This window comes from Camarhynchus parvulus, chromosome 28 (genome assembly GCF_901933205.1).
Source record: "Camarhynchus parvulus chromosome 28, STF_HiC, whole genome shotgun sequence".
NCBI lineage: Eukaryota > Metazoa > Chordata > Aves > Passeriformes > Thraupidae > Camarhynchus > Camarhynchus parvulus.
Window position 1 is genome coordinate 2,658,427 of NC_044598.1, and position 18,554 is coordinate 2,676,980.

An 18,554-nucleotide genomic window follows, 5' to 3' on the forward strand; every position below is an offset into this window, starting at 1 on the left:
AGGCTCTGCAGTGAGGGTCAGCACATCCCCTCACACCCGTGCCCCCCACCCCTGCACCCCTTTTTGCCTTCCAGGTTGATGCAGAACAGAGGGAGGAAACTGCCCCTCTGCCCACAGCATCATCCCAGAGCCACCGGGGCTCTGGAGGGGCTGAAAGAGGCGTCGGATGGGGGCACAGCACGGTCCCTGTGTCACCCCCAGCAGCCCCGGGGACACTGTGGGGTCTGAGAGATGTCCTGGGGCCCCGCTGCTGCCACCTCCCTGCGGAGAGGGGTTTCACGGCAGGAAAAAAGGAGTCAGGGCTGAGGAGCTGCTCTGCTCCTCATCTCCCTCTCCGGGGGAAGCTGCACGGAGCTCCCCGAGCCCTGAATTGCACAAAGCAGCAGCACCCGGAGGAGGAAGCAGGAGGGAAACACCCGCCCCCATCCCAAGGCTCAGCCCCTGGGGGGATTTAAGCCCCCCCAGCCCGAGCAGCCCCAGCGGCGGTGGCAGTGTCCCTCTCTGTGCCACCATGGTCACAGCTGGGCTCTTCACCCTCATCCTGCTCCCAGCCCTGGCTCCAGCAGGTAATGAGAGAACTGGGGTGCCAGGGCACATCCCCGGGGTGGGAAATACCAACCCTGGCCTCCACCCACCCCCTGCACCCACCAGGCACCCAGGGCAGCCAGATCATCGGGGGAAAGGCTGCAGCGCCCCATTCCCGGCCCTTCATGGCCTCCATCCAGCTGGACTGGGGAGCACGTCTGCGGGGGCTTCCTGCTGTGGCCCAGGTGGGTGATGACAGCGGCCCACTGCTTCATTCCCAGGTGAGCCTCGTCCCCTGGGCACGGTGTGACCCCTTTTAGCCACTCAAGCTGCCCCCCTTGAGTCCCCCTGGCCATCCCCCGGTCCCCGGTGGCCACCAGCGCCCTCTGAGCCCCGCCTTGGCCGCAGGCGCAGCCCCTCGGTGCGGGTGGTGCTGGGAGCCCAGCGGCTGCAGGAGCCCGAGGGGTCCCAGCAGATTTTCAGCGTGGTCGAGTCCATCGCCCACCCGCTGTACACCCCCCGTGCCGCGGACAACGACATCCGCCTGCTCCGGGTGAGTCTGCACCGGGCACTGGGGGGCGAGAGGGAGCTGGGGTGTCCATGGCCCCGGGAGGGAGCTGGGGTGTCCTTGTCCCGGGAGGGAGGTTGGCTGTCCATGGCCCTGGGGCTCTGAGAGGGAGGTTGGGTGCCCCATGGCCCCAGAACACCGGGAGGAGCTGGGGTGCCCCACGGCCCTGGGGCCCTAGGAGGGAGGTTGGATACCCCACGGCCCTGGGGCTCATAGAGGGATATTGGATGCCCCACGGCTCCAGGACACCGGGAGGGAGCTGGGGTGTCCACAACCCCGGGAGGGAGGTTGTATTTCCACGGGCCCAGGGCTCTGAGAGGGAACTGGGGTGTACAGTTCCTCCTGGGTGTACAGGTTGCTCCTGCTGACCCCCCCAGCCCTGCCTTTCCTCCCACAGCCCTGGGGCACCGGGAGGAGATTGGATGCCCCACGGCCTTGGGGCTCTGAGAGGGAGGTTGGATGCCCCATGTCCCCCGGAGGGAGGTTGGGTGCCACACAACCCTGGGGCACCGGGAGGAGCTGGGGTGCCCCACGAGGGCCGAGCCGACACTAGATGTCAGTGCTTCTCCGGAGAAGCAGGACCGCGCCATGGGGTGTGCTGGAGGACACACCGGCTCTGGCCGGGCCGGTCCCTACAGCACACTGGGACCAGTGCAGAGGGGTGACAGGGAGGGGGCCCAGCCTCTGTGGGAGGAAAGGCAGGGCTGGGGGGGTCAGCAGGAGCGGTGAGCTGAGGCAGGAGCAGCGGGGGGGGCTCTGCAAAGCAGCAAAGCCACCCACGGCCTCGCCGCCCCCAGCTGAACGGGTCGGCCACGCTGAACGAGTTCGTGAAGCGGATCCGCCTGCCCTGCCCGCACATCGACCTGAAACCCGGCACTGTCTGCTCCGTCATGGGCTGGGGGGACACCTCCAACTTCGGAGAGCAGCCCACGGAGCTGATGGAGACCAACACCACCATCGTCAAGAGGAGCCTGTGCCGGACGCTGTGGAGGGGCAGGGTCTCAGCCAACATGCTGTGCGGGGCCAGCCGCAGCACCAGGCTGCAGGGAGTCTGTTCTGTGAGTGCACCCCCGGCCCTGCCCCTCACTGACCCCTCTGTGGGACCCTCTGATCTCCCTCCCACCCCCTCATTCTGCAGGGTGACTCCGGGGGACCCCTGGTCTTCAAGGACAAGGTTCATGGCATCGTCTCCTTCTCTGGGGAGAGGTGTGGGGACCGTCGGTTCCCTGACATCTACACCAAGATCTCCAACTACATTGACTGGGTGCATCACGTTGTGCGAGGGTTCCGCCCTCGGGAGGGGGGGCTGAAGCCCTAGGGTGGCTGGGAATCCTGGGGGCAGGCGGGCTGGGGGAAGAGGGGCTGAGATCTCCCATAGAAGGGAGAAAAGGGGCAGAACTTCCACACCTTTTAGCTCTGAAGGGGTTGGGAGCTGATGCTCAGGCCTCCAGGTCAGAGCAGGAGCCCCTCTCTGCCCATAGGCAAGGGGTGTTATGTACCCCCTTAGCTACACCAGAAACCCCTGTACATCCTCCTGCTGTGGCAACATTTACCTTCCTCAATAAACCCTCAGTCCCCATCCCACTGCTCCCCTGTGTGTTTTGATCCCCCTGACTTGTCCTGGCCGTGTGTGGTGGGTGGAGCAGGGGGATACTGGAGGGAGGAGAGTGCAGGCCCTGCCCCAGCCTCAATAAACCCTCAGTCCCCATCCCACTGCTCCCTCTCTGTGTTTTGGTCCCCCTGACTCGTCCTGGACATGTGTGGATGAAGCAGGGGGATGCAGGAGGGAGGGGAGTGCAGGCCCTGCCCCAGAGGAGCCAGGATCCTGCATCCAGGAGCCAGGATCCACATCCAGGAGTGCAGGCCCTGCCCCAGAGGAGCCAGGATCCGCATCCAGGTGCTGCCACCCCAGAAGCATCCCCAGCTGCCTTCCCGCCGGGGTGTGGCTCCCCGTCCCGTCTCACCCCATCCCGCCTCATCCTGTTCCGTCCCGTCCCGCACCGCGCCCTCCCCGCCGCTCGACGTGACCCCCCAAAGAGGGGAACCACAGAGGGGAACCACAGACAGCCCCCGAGGGCAGGCGGGCTCGCAGCTGCGCTGGATCCCGGCGGGAGCCTCGCCCGCCTCCCCCGCGCTCAGAGCTGAGCTGGGTGCCCGCAGTGACCGGAGCCGTGTGCCCAGCCGCTGAGACACGTGTGGCTGTGCCCGGTGTCTCCGGGGACAGACCCAGACGTTGCCTGCTCCTCCTGGCTGTTTGTTTTTATTTTATTTTTTTTTAATCCGCAAATTGCTGGCGCAAATTGCCGCGGCTGCTGCAGGGCCTTGCGCGGGGTCAGGAGATGCGGTGGCTTTGGGGACATCCAGCAGAGGATGGATCCCTGCCGGAGATCTTCCAAAGAAGCCCCAAATCGCAGTGACAGCGTGGGGCAGAGACCCCCTGGAATGCCGGCACAGCGCTGCCAGCCCGAGGGCATCCGCGCTGGCAGGGAGCCTGGAGAGCCGGCGCCTTGTCCCGGCTTGTCCCAGACCACCCAAAAACCGGTGGGAAGGCGGCGCCTGACTCACAGCCGTGTTTTGGAAGCTGAAATCTCCCGCTCATCATCACAGGAGCTGCCGTTGCCGCCGCAGCCCGTGCCCGCGGGCTCGGCACGGAGCCACCGCCAGCTCCGGGGACCGAACCCTGCGGCGGGCAGGGCAGCAGCGGCGGCTGCCGGGGGCAGGAAGCGCCGTGGAGGAGCCCGGGCCACACAGCACCGCCTGTGGGGTTATTATTGAGATTAAAAGGTCCTTATTTATCCCTGTGTATGTTAAGCAGGCGCAGGGGGCTCCATTCCCATCCTGCCGGCCAGGGAGCAGGGGAGGGGGCTCATGGCCGGAGCCAGGCCGAGGCGCCTAGAAAGACACCCAGAAAGACACCCAGAAAGGCACCTAGAAAGGCACGTGGAGGGTTTTGAGAACTCCTGAACGCCCACCCCCAAAAGCAGGGGGATGCTGCTGAGCCGGGCGAGCAGAGAGGGGATGCAGCAGAACACCCCCATGCCCACCCTGGGTTGTCTGAGATGTCTTTTCCAAGGGAAACAGTCCCACGATTCTCTGTGGTGGCCCTGAGGGGGTTGGCCAGGGGTCAGGGGCTGTGCCACACCGCCCCTCGGCACAGGGGATCCGGCTGCAGTTCCTGTGGAGCTCAGCACGCCAAGCCGCAGGCTGCTGCCCGGGAAACATCCCACATCGGGACCCAATTACCGGCAGGAATTGTTTTGTGAAATACCAAACCCTCATGGCACGGCCCGAGATTGGGAACAGATTTATCTGCCGAGCTCTTCCCCGCTCTCCCCTTCCCTCCCACCGCTGGGCTGGAAAAGCCCAGCATGGAGCTGGAGCAGATGGGATGCAGCTCCTCATGGTTGTGGGGGGCTCCCCACATCCCCAAACCCTGGTGTGGACGCACAGCCCCAAGGAGAACAAGGTTTCCTGCAACCCCAGAAGCTGCCAACAAAACTGAACACGCAGCACTGTTTATTCTGGTTTTTAATTGTAATCCAAATCATAACACAGCCGTAAAATGCCCCAACAATATGGAATAGGGAATGTGGATGTTCCCAAAGCATCTACCTCGGGGGTCAGAACCCAGTCATACAAAAATAGAAAATAAGGTATTTTTATATATAATATATATATATGATATTTATATAAAGTCAAGAGCTTTTTGGTGTCAGAGCTGAGCTGGTATTTACACAGGTGACAACGGAAGAAATGAGAGAAGGAGTAAAAATAAATACAGGTGTGGGCAGAGCAGGGGGTGCGGGTCCTGGGGGGGGACAGGGCCAGCTCCCCTTTGTGCCCAAAGCTGTTCTGGCAGGCAGGGATTAGGGGGGCTGGGGGCAGCTGCCCTGGGTGATGGGCTCCAGGTAGGGGGACAATTGTGCCCCCCAGGCAGGGCTGCCACTGCCCCAGCCCTCCAGGCACTGGCATCACCTCCAAAGATGGTGGGAGCCTGCTCTGAATGGGCCTAGAAAAAACCTAAACTGAAATCCATTTAAAACCTAAACTGAAATCCATTTGAACACACACGTGCTGAAACTTTAGGAGACAATAACATACATATGTTTATATATATATATATATATATCTCCAATCTGATGCAGCGTGCACTGCCTTTCCTGCCACTGGCAGCTGGGGCTGAGCCCCTCAGGGAAGGCGAAAGTGCAGATTCCCTCTAGACCTCGAGCTCCTGGCCAGAAACGTCAGCAGAGTACCGAGAATTCATCCAAAAATAAATAGGCCCAGGGCTGCTGGCCAAGGACACGTGGGGGAGGCCCATGGACACCCCTCCACACCGCACTGGCAGCAGGGGAGGGCACGAGAGCATCCCTGGGCACCTCGAGCCCCCTCCCCTGCTCCCTGGCTGGCGGGATGGGAACGGAGCCCCCTGCGACTGCTTAACATACACAGGGATAAATAAGGATCTTTTTAATCTTAATAAATATCAGGTATATGGTTTGTACAATATACACATAATGCCCCTGTCTCCCAGCTCGGCCGAGGGACGATTCACACGTAGTTCTCCTCCGCGCTGTCCGTCTCTGCAGAGAATTTGGCCGCAGCTGCAAACAGAGGGAAGTGGTGAGGGAGGTGTTGTTGGGGAAGATGAAACAGGAAAGCCTTATAAATCTGATTGTCGGGAAAAAGATTTTGAGAATATAGAAACTATAAGTGAGATTGAAATGAAAGCAAGCTTTGAGATCCTTTAGTTACTGAACAACTGGAAAACAACGGTGTGGCTGGCTGAAGGTGATCCCCTTTTGATGGAACAACACCCTCTGCTTGCAGACAGCTCCAAGGGTCAGAGCAGACCCCACAGCTTGGCAGAAGGGGCCCAAAGAGGAGTTTTTAGGGTTTAAAATGTAACACAGTATGGTAATGTAATGATTCTTATAGGCTGTATGGAAATGCTATAGGATTTGTATATTGTACTAGATTGGTTAGTGAGAATCAGAATATTCAACACAGAAGAAGATTTATTGTATTGTAATGGGAACCTCACTTGCTTACCCCTTTTACTCTCTTATGCTTTTGCTCTCTTGCCCCTTTTACCCTCTTACTCTCTTACCCTCTCATCCTCTCTACCCCTCTCTTCTCTCAGCCCTGCTCCAGCTGTGGCTGGCAGCTCCCAGCAGGGCCCTGCACCCAGGCCTGTCGGAACTCAGTGCATCCCTCTGGGTGTCCAGGGTTGCTGAGGACCCTGCCAGGGGGCTCAGAGACCCTGGCACACAGCCCAAAACACCTGGGAATTTGATTTTGACCCCTGAAGCAAGTTGCCAGCTTTGTATGAGGACCCGAAAGTCACACAGGTTTGAATGGTATAATAACAAAATGATCATAAGGTGAAAATGTAGATTTTAGGATTTTTGGTATGGGGGTTATGGGGACAAGATGGAAGAACTTGGGTGTGTCTAGCCTTTCTTCTTCTTCTTGTTCTCCATTTTCTGCAGTGATGTTGGCACTTTGGGATTGGTTTAGAGTAGAAGTGCACTGTCTAACATAGGTGATAGGTGTTGGGAATTAAGTGTAAATATGTTATACGTAGTTTGTAGTATAAAAGGACAACACCAGGTCAGAGTGCCTGTGGCTGCCCTGCTGAGCAGACCTCGGCTGGGCAGAAAGAAAATTTTATAGATAAGAATTAATAAACAACCTCAAGACCGAAAAGTGAAGAGTCCAGACTCGTTCTTCAGCCACGCAGGCCGAAGCAGAGACACCCTGCACATCTCGGGGCAGCAATTATCAAACAGCAATCCGAGACAGGCCCTTTGCAATAAACCCCAAATTCCACGACCTGGCTTCAGTGATCTCTCATCTCCATCCATCCCCACCATCCCACCCCCCGACACTCCTACAGGGTGTGAGGGGGGGGCAGGGGTGTCCGTGCCCGCTGCCCCCTGCCCTGCTCACCTGAGCAGCTGCCGTAGTGGCGCACGCCGATGGAGCGGCCGCGGTGGCAGGTGGCACGCCGCAGGTGGCACGCCGACGGGTAGGTGACGTTGTTGTTGCCGCACAGGGCGCGGTCCAGGCTGGTGGGCTCAGGGCAGGGCGCTGTCCGGCACATCACGCAGTGGGCACTGCCCGTCTGGTCCACCACGCAGGTGTGTGTGCCAGGACACACCACGCTGGAGCAGGACTCTGCAGGGAAGCACGGCTGGAGTGACCCCAGGGATTGCTGTGCCCTTTGGACAGCTATTTCACCCCATGCAGGATTTGGGCATCACCCCATGCCCTTCTCACAGCTACTTCACCCCTGAAATATTTCACAGCTATTTTATCTCACAGCTACTTCACCCCAGGCAGGCTTTGGGCATCACCCCAGGGAAACCCAGTCCCCTCCCTCCTTTTGCTGCCAAGGGACAGAGCAGAGCCAGAGGGCCCTGATCTCCCATCAGAGCTGCTCCCAAGGGCAGGGGCTGGCAGGGGCCGGCATCCTGAGCCCCTGGATGACCTTGAGTCCCCAGGCTCAGCCCTGGCCAGAGCTCTGCCAGGCGGGAGGAGCCGAGGCCCAGCTGCAGCAGAGGAGAGCGGGGCCGAGCCCACGCAGGTGCCTTGGCAGGGAAGCAGCAGCCACTGGGGCCAGGCTGGCAGCTGCCGTGCTGGCCGCGGTGAGAAGGAAGGGCAGGGTCACCCTGGAGCAGAGCCAGCGCTGGAACGAGGGCGCACGGGGGTGGAGGGAGCCTGAGCAGCAGGATCAGAGCCCCTCTGCAGCACAGGGCTCTGCTGGGGAGGGTGGAGGCTCGTGCACCCCCATTGTCCCTCCACCCTCCTCTGTTTCCCTGATGGATTGGAAGATTTGGCATCTGCAGCTCCCAACTCCCATTTCTTGCCCCACGTTTTTTCCCTGCGCAGCCCAGAGCTCGAGAGGCAAAGCCTTCCAGAAAGGAGGGCTGGAAAAATAACCCTAATCCTTCTGACAGCTCTTGGCAGGGCTGGGTGGATCACTGCACTCTTTACAAAAGAGGAAAAAAAAGGGGCTTGACGTTTGTAAATGACATTTTAGGGACTGTTACTGCTCAGCCTGAGGCAAGGCCAAATCCCATTGCACCAACAAGCTGCAATGTCCCCTCAAGGGACAATGAGACCCATGTCATGCAGGGACCTGTACCAGGACAGTGTCGCAGACAACTTTTATGAACAAGCCTTTCCTTAGGATTTTTCCTCCTGAGAAGCCGAGAGGCCTCAGGAACAAAATGTAAACAATGGTTATCTGCTGCTGTGGAATGCAACAGGTGCATCTGTGATTGGTCTCATGTGGTTGTTGCTAATTAATGGCCAATCACAGTCCAGCTGGCTCAGACTCTCTGTCCAAGACACAAGCTTTTGTTATCATTCTTTCTTTTTCTATTCTTAGCTAGCCTTCTGATGAAATCCTTTCTTCTATTCTTTTAGTATAGTTTTAATGTAATATATACCACAAAATAATAAATCAAGCCTTCTGAAACACGGAGTCAGATCCTCATCTCTTCCCTCACCCTGGAACCCTGTGAACACGGTCACAGGACAGATCTTCCCTCTTTGCCCCACAGGGAATGGGGACAGGACAGGCACAGGATGGGGATGGGATGCAGGAGGGTAGAGGCACTTACTTTTGCACTTGCCCTGGTACATCACTTCCAGGTCGGGGTGGTCTCTGCACTTGGCTGTCAGCAGGTCACACTCGTCCCGGTAGGTGTAGCCATCGGAGCCACAGACCTGCAGCTTGCGGGGCAGGCTGGAGCAGTCGGGGGCACAGGCGCACTGGGGACGGCCGTGCTTCATCTTGCACACCTTGTCGGGGCCGCACACCACCCCCTCGCAGCTCTCTGCGGACAGAGGGCAGCACCGCATGAGCGGCTGTCACCCACCAGGGGTGGCTCCGTCCTGTCCAGCCCCAGAGTGTGACACCGAGCAGGACACGGTGTCTCCTTTATTGCCCCAACGCCCCTGTCCTGCCCCACAGTGCGACACCAAGCAGGACAGGGTGTCCCCCTCATGGTCCCCAACTCCCCAGCCTCAGAGTGTGACACTGAACGGGACAGGGTGTCCCCCTTGTCATTCCCAATGCCCCTGCCCCACAGTGTGACACCAAGTGGGACAGGGTGTCCCCCTCGTGGTCCCAAACTCCCCTGCCCCAGAATGTGACACCAAGCAGAGCAGGGTGTCCCCTTTGTGGTTCCCAACACCCCTGCCCAGCCCCACAGTGTGACCCTGAGTGGAACAGGGTGTCCCCCTTGTCATTCCCAACATCCCTGCCCCAGAATGAGACACTGAATGGGACAGGGTGTCCCCCTTGCAGTCCCAAACGCCCCTGCCCCACAGTGACACACCACAGGGTGTCCCCCTCGTTGTCCCCAGCGCCCCCCGGGTCAGGGCACGCGTGCTGAGCCGAGCTGCCCCAGCAGCAGCTGGATGTGCTCAGCCCCGGAGCAGGAGCAGGTCCTTGGCTGCAGCTCCGCGAATCCTCCCGTGCTCACCCCAGCCGGAGCCCCGGCCCCGCTCAGCACCAGCTCACTCCTTCCCATCTATTTATTCTTTGGAAGGAGACGTTTCTTTTTCTTGTGCAATGGAAAAAATCCATCTCCGCAAGGCCCTGCAGAAGGAGCCGGGCTCCGGGAGCTGTCGGGGCGATGGGAATGCCGCGGCTCCCTGCAGACAATGCCCGGCCCTGTCTCGCTCCCTGACTGGAACACAAGAGCAGGAGGCAGCAGCCAGAGCTGCTCCCCAGACAGGCAGATGCTTTGTCCCCCCAGGTCACCTCCCGGCCAGCGTGGGGGCCAGGTCCAGGGGGTGCTGCCAGTGCCCCAGGGCCGTGCCCACGCCGGCGGGGATGGAGCGGGGCTGGCAGCTCCAAGCAGGGGCCCTCGCTGCTGAGCAGGGACACTGGTGCCTCTGCAGGGACAGCCAAAGGGGTCAGCAGCAGGGGTTTTGCTTTAGATTCCCCTTTGCCACCTAAAGCACATCCCTCACCCCAAAAACGCCCCCGCAGCTCCCAGGACACAGGCACTGCACATCCCTCACCCCAAAAAAGTCCCCATAGCTCCCCATAGGACACAGGCACTGCACATCCCTCACCCCAAAAATGTCCCCATAGCTCCCCACAGGACACAGGCAGTGCTGGGACCTAAAGCACACACATCCCTCACCCCAAAAACGCCCCCATAGCTCCCCATAGGACACAGGCAGTGCTGCCACCTAAAGCCACCCCAAAAACGCCCCCGTAGCTCCCCATAGGACACAGGCACTGCTGGGACTGCAGGGCAGGACCAAAAGGATTCCCAAAATGGGGATTCACCCCCGTCAGGAAGGATCCCCGCAGGCAGGGTGTGTGCTGGGAGCTCTGGGAGGCACACAGGGGGATTTCCCTGTGGGAAGTGGGCCACCTTAGGAGACATGAGGGGGAGAAAGAGAAAGATGGGGAGAAGAAAAAGGAAGAAGGGGAAATTCCCGGTCTGCTCGGCCCAGCTGTCCCTGGGGGAAATTCCCTGCTGGGAAAAAAACACTTTCCCATTTTGCTCCCTGATTTCCATAGCTGGGGGCTGTCCCAGGGAAGAGAAGGATGAGACTGGGGGGACCCCAGGACAGAGCAGGGCAGCTCCATGTCCCAATGAGACTGGGGGGACCCCAGGACAGAACAGAGCAGCTCCATGTCCCAAAGCTGCCAGAGCAAACAAGACCCTGTCACCCTCCACTCTGAGACGTTGCCAGCAGTGCAGAATCCAATCATCCAGACTATCCCAGCAAGGGACAGCTTGGAGCAGTTGGAAAATCCACCCGTGACCCCAACCCTGCTCTGGGTCCTGTGGGGGGACACCGTGTCCCCAGCAGCTGGAGCCAGGAATTTCACCTCCCCCCAGAGACCCATTTGCAGAGCCCCCAGGGTCAGGCCAGCACCATCCCTGGTCCATTTTATCCTGGAGTAACCTCTCCCAGCCTCACAGCTCCTCTAACCCGCCCTCTTCCAAGGCCTCTGGAGCCTGGTGAGGAGCAGCACCAGCTCCATCTGGATGGGACAGGCAGGGGCTGCCTGAGGGTGGGGGGTTGTGGTGCACGTGCTGGCCAGGCTCTCCAGTGGTTTCCTCAAAGATCCTGCTGCCAAACACCAACAAACCCCAGGAATCACAGATCCCACCACGTTCTGTGGCCACTGTCAGCCCTCTCTGGGTCCCATATTTGAAAAAAACCCAGGAACCACAGCCCCCACCATGGTCTGTGGCCACTGGGTCCCCCAAACTCCAACAAAGCCCAGGAACCACAGCCCCCACCATGGTCTGTGGTCACTTTTAGCCCCCCCTGTGTCCCTCAGACTCCAACAGAGATAAGTGAGGTGAGTGCAGACTGATGGTTGAGGGCTGCCTGTCCCCTCTGCATTTGCCTCCAGGACAGAGGAGCCTCTGGAGAGGGTCCCAGTGCTCCCAGCTCCCTCCAAGCAGGATGGGGATGGGGCCAGGACCTCACTCAGTTTTAGCTGCCCCAAGCTGCAGCAGGACAGGCCTGAGGAGCTGCCACTGCAGCAGCGCTGAGGGGTGCGGGGAGCTGGGGGAAGTGGTTTCATTAAAAACCTTTTTTTTTTTTTTTCCCCTTTAAGCAAATAACAACATGACCTTCCAAAGCCCTGCTCCTGCCTCCTGCGGGCAGCAGGTCCTGGAGCTGTTCTCACACAGCCACGCAAGGGCTGGAGGAGCCGCAGCTCCGGCACACGCCAAAACATCTGGCGGGGCTGGAACTCACAGCTGGAGAGTTTCCACTTGTGGAACTGCCCGTTACATAAAGCCATTTCACACACGCGCTGGGAGGAGCGAGGGGCAGCCGAGGGGAAGAAGAAATAGATCTTTTTTTTTTTCCCTCAGAAAAAACCTGACAAAGTTTCCTTCTGAGCAGGGGAGGGAGGCCCCAGCACAGAGGGGTTAACTTGGGAACAGCCAGCTCCAGATCCTCTCCCTGCACTTGGCTGCCCGGCCAAGACCTGGGTCATGCATCCCTCTCCACTGGGAGAGCAACTAAAATACACTCAAAACCAGAGAGCAGCTGAGGGACACAGGCTGTCCCGCCAGCCCTGATCCACAGCAGCGTCCAAGCAGGAGCTGCAGCAGCAGGAGCACGGGGTCAGCAGTCCCTGGGGTCCCTGTGCTGCCCCAGACCACCAAGGAGAGCCCTTCTGGTGAGGGGCAGCCCAGCTCTGTGCTGCTGCATCACCCTCAACTCCAGACTCTGATTATTGCCCCCAGGGCTCCACACATTCCCCACAGCAGCCCCTGAGCCCCCAAACTCGTCACCTTTGCAGGGGTGGCAGGTCACCAGCCCCAGGAAGCCCAGCAGGCTGATCTTGTTGCCTGGGTAGGTGTAATTAGACCAGGCCACGTCCACGTTGCCGTTGGCACAGCATTCCTCCCACGTCACGCCCGTCTTCAGGATCATGGTGCACTTGGCCTCCTTCCCCTGCTGCAGCCAGCAGATTCCACCTGTGGAGAGGGCAGAGGGTGAGGGATCCCTGCTGCGCCAGGACCCCTGAGAAGGGCAGAGAGATCCTGGCTGTGGCTGGAGCACCTCGGGGCAAAGGCACAGGGATCACTCCAGAGCATGAGACAAACTGGGGAACTCAGAGATGCCCTGTGCTGGCTCCTGTGGCACAACATCTGTCCCAGAGCAGGCATCCCCAAGGGTCCCTGGCATGGCTACTCAGTGCCCCCATGGCCACCCCAATGCTGCTGCCAGCCCTCTTTTGCCAACAGGCTCCAAATCCAGCACTTGGACCACAGGGATGGAGCAGTTATCCCAGCACTCCCCGTGATGGATGCTCTGGGAGATGCCCAGCTTGCCAGCCAGGATCTGGGCTTTTAGCCTTCCTTGCCTCTGTGCCCAGTTCCTGCCTGGCCCCACAGAGAGGGGGTGCCAGACAGAGTGGGGCCAGTGGGTGGCTGCTGTGAGGGCTGGATCTCCTGGCATGTGCCCCACAGAGGGATGGAACTGTTCCCTGACACCGGAGCCCGACACCCACGGCCTCTGCAAGGAGCATCTGAGCCAGTGGCTGGAGCACAGGGCACTTGCCCCAGCCCTTGGGTCTGGCACTGATCCCTCTGACTCAAAAGCCTGTTTGTTCCGTGACCCACCAGCGAATCAGTTAGAAATATTTTTTTTCTTTTTTTTTTTTTTTTTTGTGAGTGATTTCTTTGCAATTTCCGCCTCTGCAAAACCAGCCTCTTGTGACGCTTATTTGGGTTCGTGCTCTCATTAGCTGCGCTTGAGGTTTGCTAAACGGCGAAAGATGGAAGGGAGGGAGGGATGGGGGCAGGGACGGGTCTTGCGCTGCCAGGCGGGAGTCGCTCCCCTCCTAAGCAGGATTCACCCGGCTCCAAAGCGGAGCCTGGCCCTGTCCTACACCCCCTGTGCCCCTCTTTTTCCCCACGCACACGATTCTGGTGCGGTCACAAGCCCGGGGGGCTCCCAGGATGGAGCAAAGCCCCGCGGAGCAGCGCCCGCACACCTCGGGCAGCACCGGCCGCTCCAACACGCGGGTTTATCCGCCGCGGATTTGTCCAATCGCTTTTCCGAGCTCAATTTCCCCTTACAACACCGCGCTGCCCCCACTCCCCACGGAACATTCAGCACCGTGCGAGGGGAAGGTGGAAACTCCCGCTCCGCTGCGGGAAAGGCGACACCGGCGGTACCGGGGAGCTGGGCAGGGCTGACCGAGCCCCGGTCCGGGCTCTCGGGACGGCCTCTCCCGCTGTCCCGAAACCGCCCAGGCACCGGCAGCGGAACCGGGAGGGTCCAAGCTCCGAACTCCGCACGCCGGGCACAGCCCGTCCCGCCGGGGCACGCAGTCCCGAGGCGGGGATCCCCCGGGACACACACACACCGGCTGCGGGATGTCCCGATCGCCGCCATCCGGGACGCGGCTGCGGAACCGGGCGGGACCCGGGGGTCGCTCCCGACCCGCCCGCCGGAGGGACACCCGGGTGACAGGGACACCGGAGCGACACCGCCGGGCACCCGGCAGCCGCTGCTCCGCCCGGTAAAGGCGGAAAAAATAGAAAAGCCCGGAGTCCGCCCAACGGGACGGGACATCGGAGCCCGAGCCCCATAACGGCGCCGCGACCCCGAGCACCTGCCGGCGGCGGTGGCGTTACCGGCGTGCGGACGGACAGACGGACGGACGGACGGACTGCACCGGGACCCCCGTGGCTCTTACCGTGAGCGGCGGCGGGGCTGCAGAGCGCCAGCAGGCAGAGCGCCAGCCGCAGCGGCATGGCCGGGCCGGGCGGGGACGGGCCGGGACGGGCCGGGGCGCTCCGGTGACCGGTGACCTGTTGCTGTGAGGCGGCGGCGAGACCGAGCGAGCTATAAAGCGGCGGGGCGGCGTGAATCACCGGGCGGGGCGGCGCGGGGGGGGCCGGGGCGGGGGCAGCGGCGGGGGAGTCGGGGGGCAGCGAGGGGAGGCGATGAAGGTTTGATCGTCACCGAGTGGGCGGCGGGGGGTCGTGTCCGTGAGTCGTGTCCGTGTGTCGTGTCCGTGTGTCCCACCGGCACCCCCGGCACTGAGATGGGTCGGGGGAGGTTTGGGGGTGCCCTCGGTGATCGGGGTGGAGCGGAGCAGAGCGTGTCTGTGCACACAGCCCGAGGCGTGGGGGACCCCAGAGCGCTCCCCTGCCCGACCCTGCGCTCCGCTGCCCGAGCCTGCGCCTTCCCCACCCATCCCCGCATGAGGCCGAACCCGCCTCCTCCCCGAGCAGCCCCGGCTGGCAGCGGGGGCACGGTGTGGGCTGTCTCATCTACGGCTCCTTTCATCTCTGCGCCCCAAACGCTCCCACAGCTCCAACACACAGAGGGAAACTGAGGCACCACCCTGAGCCTTGCCAGGCAAGGAGAGGAAGGAGAAGAACTGTGGGGCCATAGCCCTGTGGCATGTGCTGTCCCTGTCCTCCAGAGGTGTCCCCATCACCACCAGGACTGCTTCATCTGCCTGGGCTGGGGAATTGCAGCTGGGCCAGCACTGCCAGGCTCTCAGGGGCTCCCAGGCTTTGTGGGGCTCCTACAGGACAGGGGAAGGCAGCAGAGACCCCAGGGCAAGGCAGAGCAGCTTTGGCCTCGCTCCTTGCTCGGTGCCACCACAAAGAGACCACCCAAACTGTCTGAAGGGGGGTCAGGATGCACCAGGGACCATCACCCCGCTCCTGAGGCAGAGCTTTGGGGACACAGCTGGACACAGGGGGCTCTCCAGCCCCCAAGCTCTGTCCAGCTCCCAGGCATGCAGCTGAGGAACGTTTCACCCCGTGCACTGGCCCCAGCTGAGGTCATGTTTTCGGCAGGGCTGAGCTGGGCTCTTTCAGAGAGGGGCCGCAGGGCCCAGGAGAGCCTGCACCACCCAGCCGGCCCTGCAGCAGCCTCCTGGCTCTGAGTGGTGCCAGCACAGCACAAGCAGCTCGGTTTTGGCGTGGGATGGGGCTGGACACAGCTTTGCTCCTGTGGGACATGGAGCAGCCTGGGGACAGGGGCAGCGGGGCAATGCCCGCTGCCAGCACGGGCAGGCAGCAGTGTCACTGTCCCTGCCACATCTCCATCCCTCCAGCCAGCAGGCAGGCTCTGACCAAGGCAGATCGTCCTTTTCTTCTCCACTTACAGCCCTTTGCACCCCCAGGAGGAGTCAGGAATGGGGAGGGATGAGTTTACCCAGGGTGGCATCGGTGCCATCCGCAGGCACAGGAGCCCTGCAGCACCTCCTGACAGTGTGAGAGGGACAGTCCTGGCGGGAAGGACAGAGCCGGCAGCTCCTGACCACCATGTTCTCAGTGTGCAGCTGGCCCTGGGCTGCTCCTGGCCCTGTCCTGGCTGCCATGACCCAGGCTGGCTCGGAGCAGTTGCCCATGTAAGGGCAGAGGGCTGGGGAGCCAAACGCGCAAGCGGGATGTCCGTGAGCGAGTGGGTGGTGATGCACTCGCTCACTCACATGCTCCAGGATGCGAGAGGAGCTCGCAGAGGCCAGCAAGGGATTTTCCTTGGCTGCCAGTGGGGTTGCACAACCGCAGGCTCTGGCAGGGAAGGGGTCAGACCTCGCTGGGAGCAGCAGGCGCTGCTGCATCTGTAAGGGAGCAGCCAAGATCCTGAGAGAAAGGCAGGAGGAGGCTGCTGGCCAGAAGGGAAGCGGATCCCAGAGCCAAAGGGTGCTCGGGGTCCTGATGAGGCTGCCCTGCTGCCAGGAAAACCATGCTGGGGGCTCTGTCCTGCCTGTGGCTGAAGCAACTTGCCTGTGGTGATACCACAGTGCCGGTTCTCAAGCAAAGCTGGGAGCAAAATTCCACTGGCCAGTCCCCCCACAGGGTGATGTTGTCTCCCTGAACCCCACGGACACCCCAGGGTGTGAGTGACCCCCAGCAGCACCCACGGAGTGAGCGGGGTGAGGAGCTGGCCTGGGAGCTGCAGGAAAGCAGAGCCCAAAGGGAGAGAGGAATCCCTGGGCAGGGCTGGGGGCGGCTGGAGGCACTGGAGAGGGGACAAAGGAGCCCTTTGGAGCACAGTGAATGGTGGCTTCACATCTGACCTTTCCTCTGGGCACTGGTGCCACGCTGGGTCAGGGCTGCAGCAGCATTTCAGGACAAGGCTCAGACCCAAACATTCTCCCCCCCCAAACCCCAGCTGCTGCACGCTGCTGCTGCTGCTGCTGGGCTCCTTTAAGGAGGGAATCTCGCCTCTCTCATCAGTTCAGGCTAATTAAACTCTGCTAAACCAATTAGAGCTGCAATTTGCAACAAGAGGTTCTATTGAGGAGAAGAGCCCAGGGTCAGGGCAGAGGTTTCATACGTGGATCTGTGGGCAGGTGTTGGCCAGGGCCCTGCACGTTGCCATTTCCCTGTCAGGCAGAGGTGATCCTGGCCCCATTCCTCCTCTCCTCACCGCTCTGGGATGTCCCAGTTTCTCTCATGCAAGCGGAGATGCTGCCAAACAGCGCGGTGGGGAGAGGGGCTGCTGCTGGGGGCTCCACAGCCCCAGCTCAGGGTTATCCACGGGGACAGGCTCAGCTCAGCAGGGCTCAGCAAAGGGGACAGGATTGAGCCTGGTCACATCCCCTGGAGCACGTGGCGAGTGGCCAGAGCCAGGCGTGAGCGCAGGGCACGGCCCCGCGGTGCTGCCGGCAGCCCTGACCCGGGGGCGGGATTTTCTCCCGTGTCCTCACGGCTCCTCCAGCCCAGCGAATTGACTCAGGGCTTGTTTGGGGAGAGAGTGTCAGGCCGGCACCTTGATGGGCTCACTCCACCCCCAGCGCTGACACGGAGCTTCGCCCCGCGCCCCGGGGCGGCAGCGTCACCGCTCCGTGCCTCAGTTTCCCCATCTGCTGAGGAGAGATAATGCTCCTCCGCTTGATCCTGCACTATCTCCCAGGAAGGTTGCAGGGATTAGTTTGCTAATGTTTGCAAGGAGCTTTGAAGATGAAAAGCCGTGAACAAATGCCAAGAAGTGCTGAGCTGGATTCTCCTCGCCAAGTAATCGTTTCATGTTGCTGGGACACTTCCACGTGTGTGCAGGAGGGAAGGCAGGGCTGCGAGCCTGGCATACATTCCCAAGACCTGCCCCTCCAAATCTGATCACCCATTCTGTTTGATTCCTGATCAGATTCTGATCCCTCCTGCTGATGGCCAGACCCAGACCCCCTCCCTGCTGCTGGCACCAGCATCCCCAGCACCCTGCAGGCGCCACAGGAAGATCACCCTGGGGGGATCCACTCCCTCTCCCCTTCTCAGAAATGTCATCTTCCTCTCCAGTGCTTTGGGTGCCCCCAGAAACAGCTGCACTTGCCCAACACATCTTCTCAAATCTTTGGTCTCAGTGCTGCCAGCTCTGCCCTGAACTGATGGGAGATGCTCTGAGCTCTGTCCATGCTGGGAAATGCCAGCGCTTGGAGCCAGGAGGTGCAAGCAACATGGGAAGGCTGGGATGTGGCAAAGCAGAGACCAGAGCCAGCAAGGTCGTTGCATCCCATCCCATGGATCCCATCTCATCCCATCCCATTCCATGAATCCCATCCCATGGATGTCATCTCAATCCATGGATCCCATCCCATCTCATGGATCCCATCCCATCCCATGGATCCCATCTCATCCCATCCCATTCCATGAATCCCATCCCATGGATGTCATCTCAATCCATGGATCCCATCCCATCTCATGGATCCCATCCCATCCCATGGATCCCATCTCATCCCATCCCATTCCATGAATCCCATCCCAAGGATGTCATCTCAGTCCATGGATCCCATCCCATCTCATGGATTCCATCCCATCCCATCCCAAGGATCCCATCCCATCCCATCCCATCCCATGGATCCCATCCCATCCCATCCCATCCCATCCCATCCCATCCCATCGATCTCATCCCATAGATCCCATCCCATGATCCCATCCCATCCCATGGATCCCATCCCATCCCATCCCATCCCATGAATCCC

The 18,554-nt window shown here is 60.7% G+C and overlaps 2 protein-coding genes across 2 annotated transcripts; one reads left to right on the forward strand and one right to left on the reverse strand.

The window, feature by feature from the left end:
- The first annotated feature begins 166 nt into the window (after positions 1–166).
- On the forward strand, positions 167–2,411 carry PRSS57 (serine protease 57). Its single transcript, XM_030966960.1, is given in 6 exon segments — positions 167–566; positions 652–731; positions 733–806; positions 934–1,078; positions 1,891–2,151; positions 2,232–2,411. Coding segments are annotated over 6 exon segments (1,140 nt in total).
- Positions 2,412–5,228: 2,817 nt separating this feature from the next.
- On the reverse strand, positions 5,229–14,426 carry FSTL3 (follistatin like 3). Its single transcript, XM_030966779.1, has 5 exons — positions 14,307–14,426; positions 12,391–12,576; positions 8,725–8,940; positions 7,046–7,273; positions 5,229–5,697 (listed from the first exon to the last, which is right to left on the reverse strand). The coding sequence occupies exons 1-5, from the start codon at positions 14,362–14,364 to the stop codon at positions 5,645–5,647; spliced, it is 741 nt and encodes a 246-aa protein (XP_030822639.1). The 5' UTR covers positions 14,365–14,426; the 3' UTR covers positions 5,229–5,644.
- Positions 14,427–18,554: the final 4,128 nt, after the last annotated feature.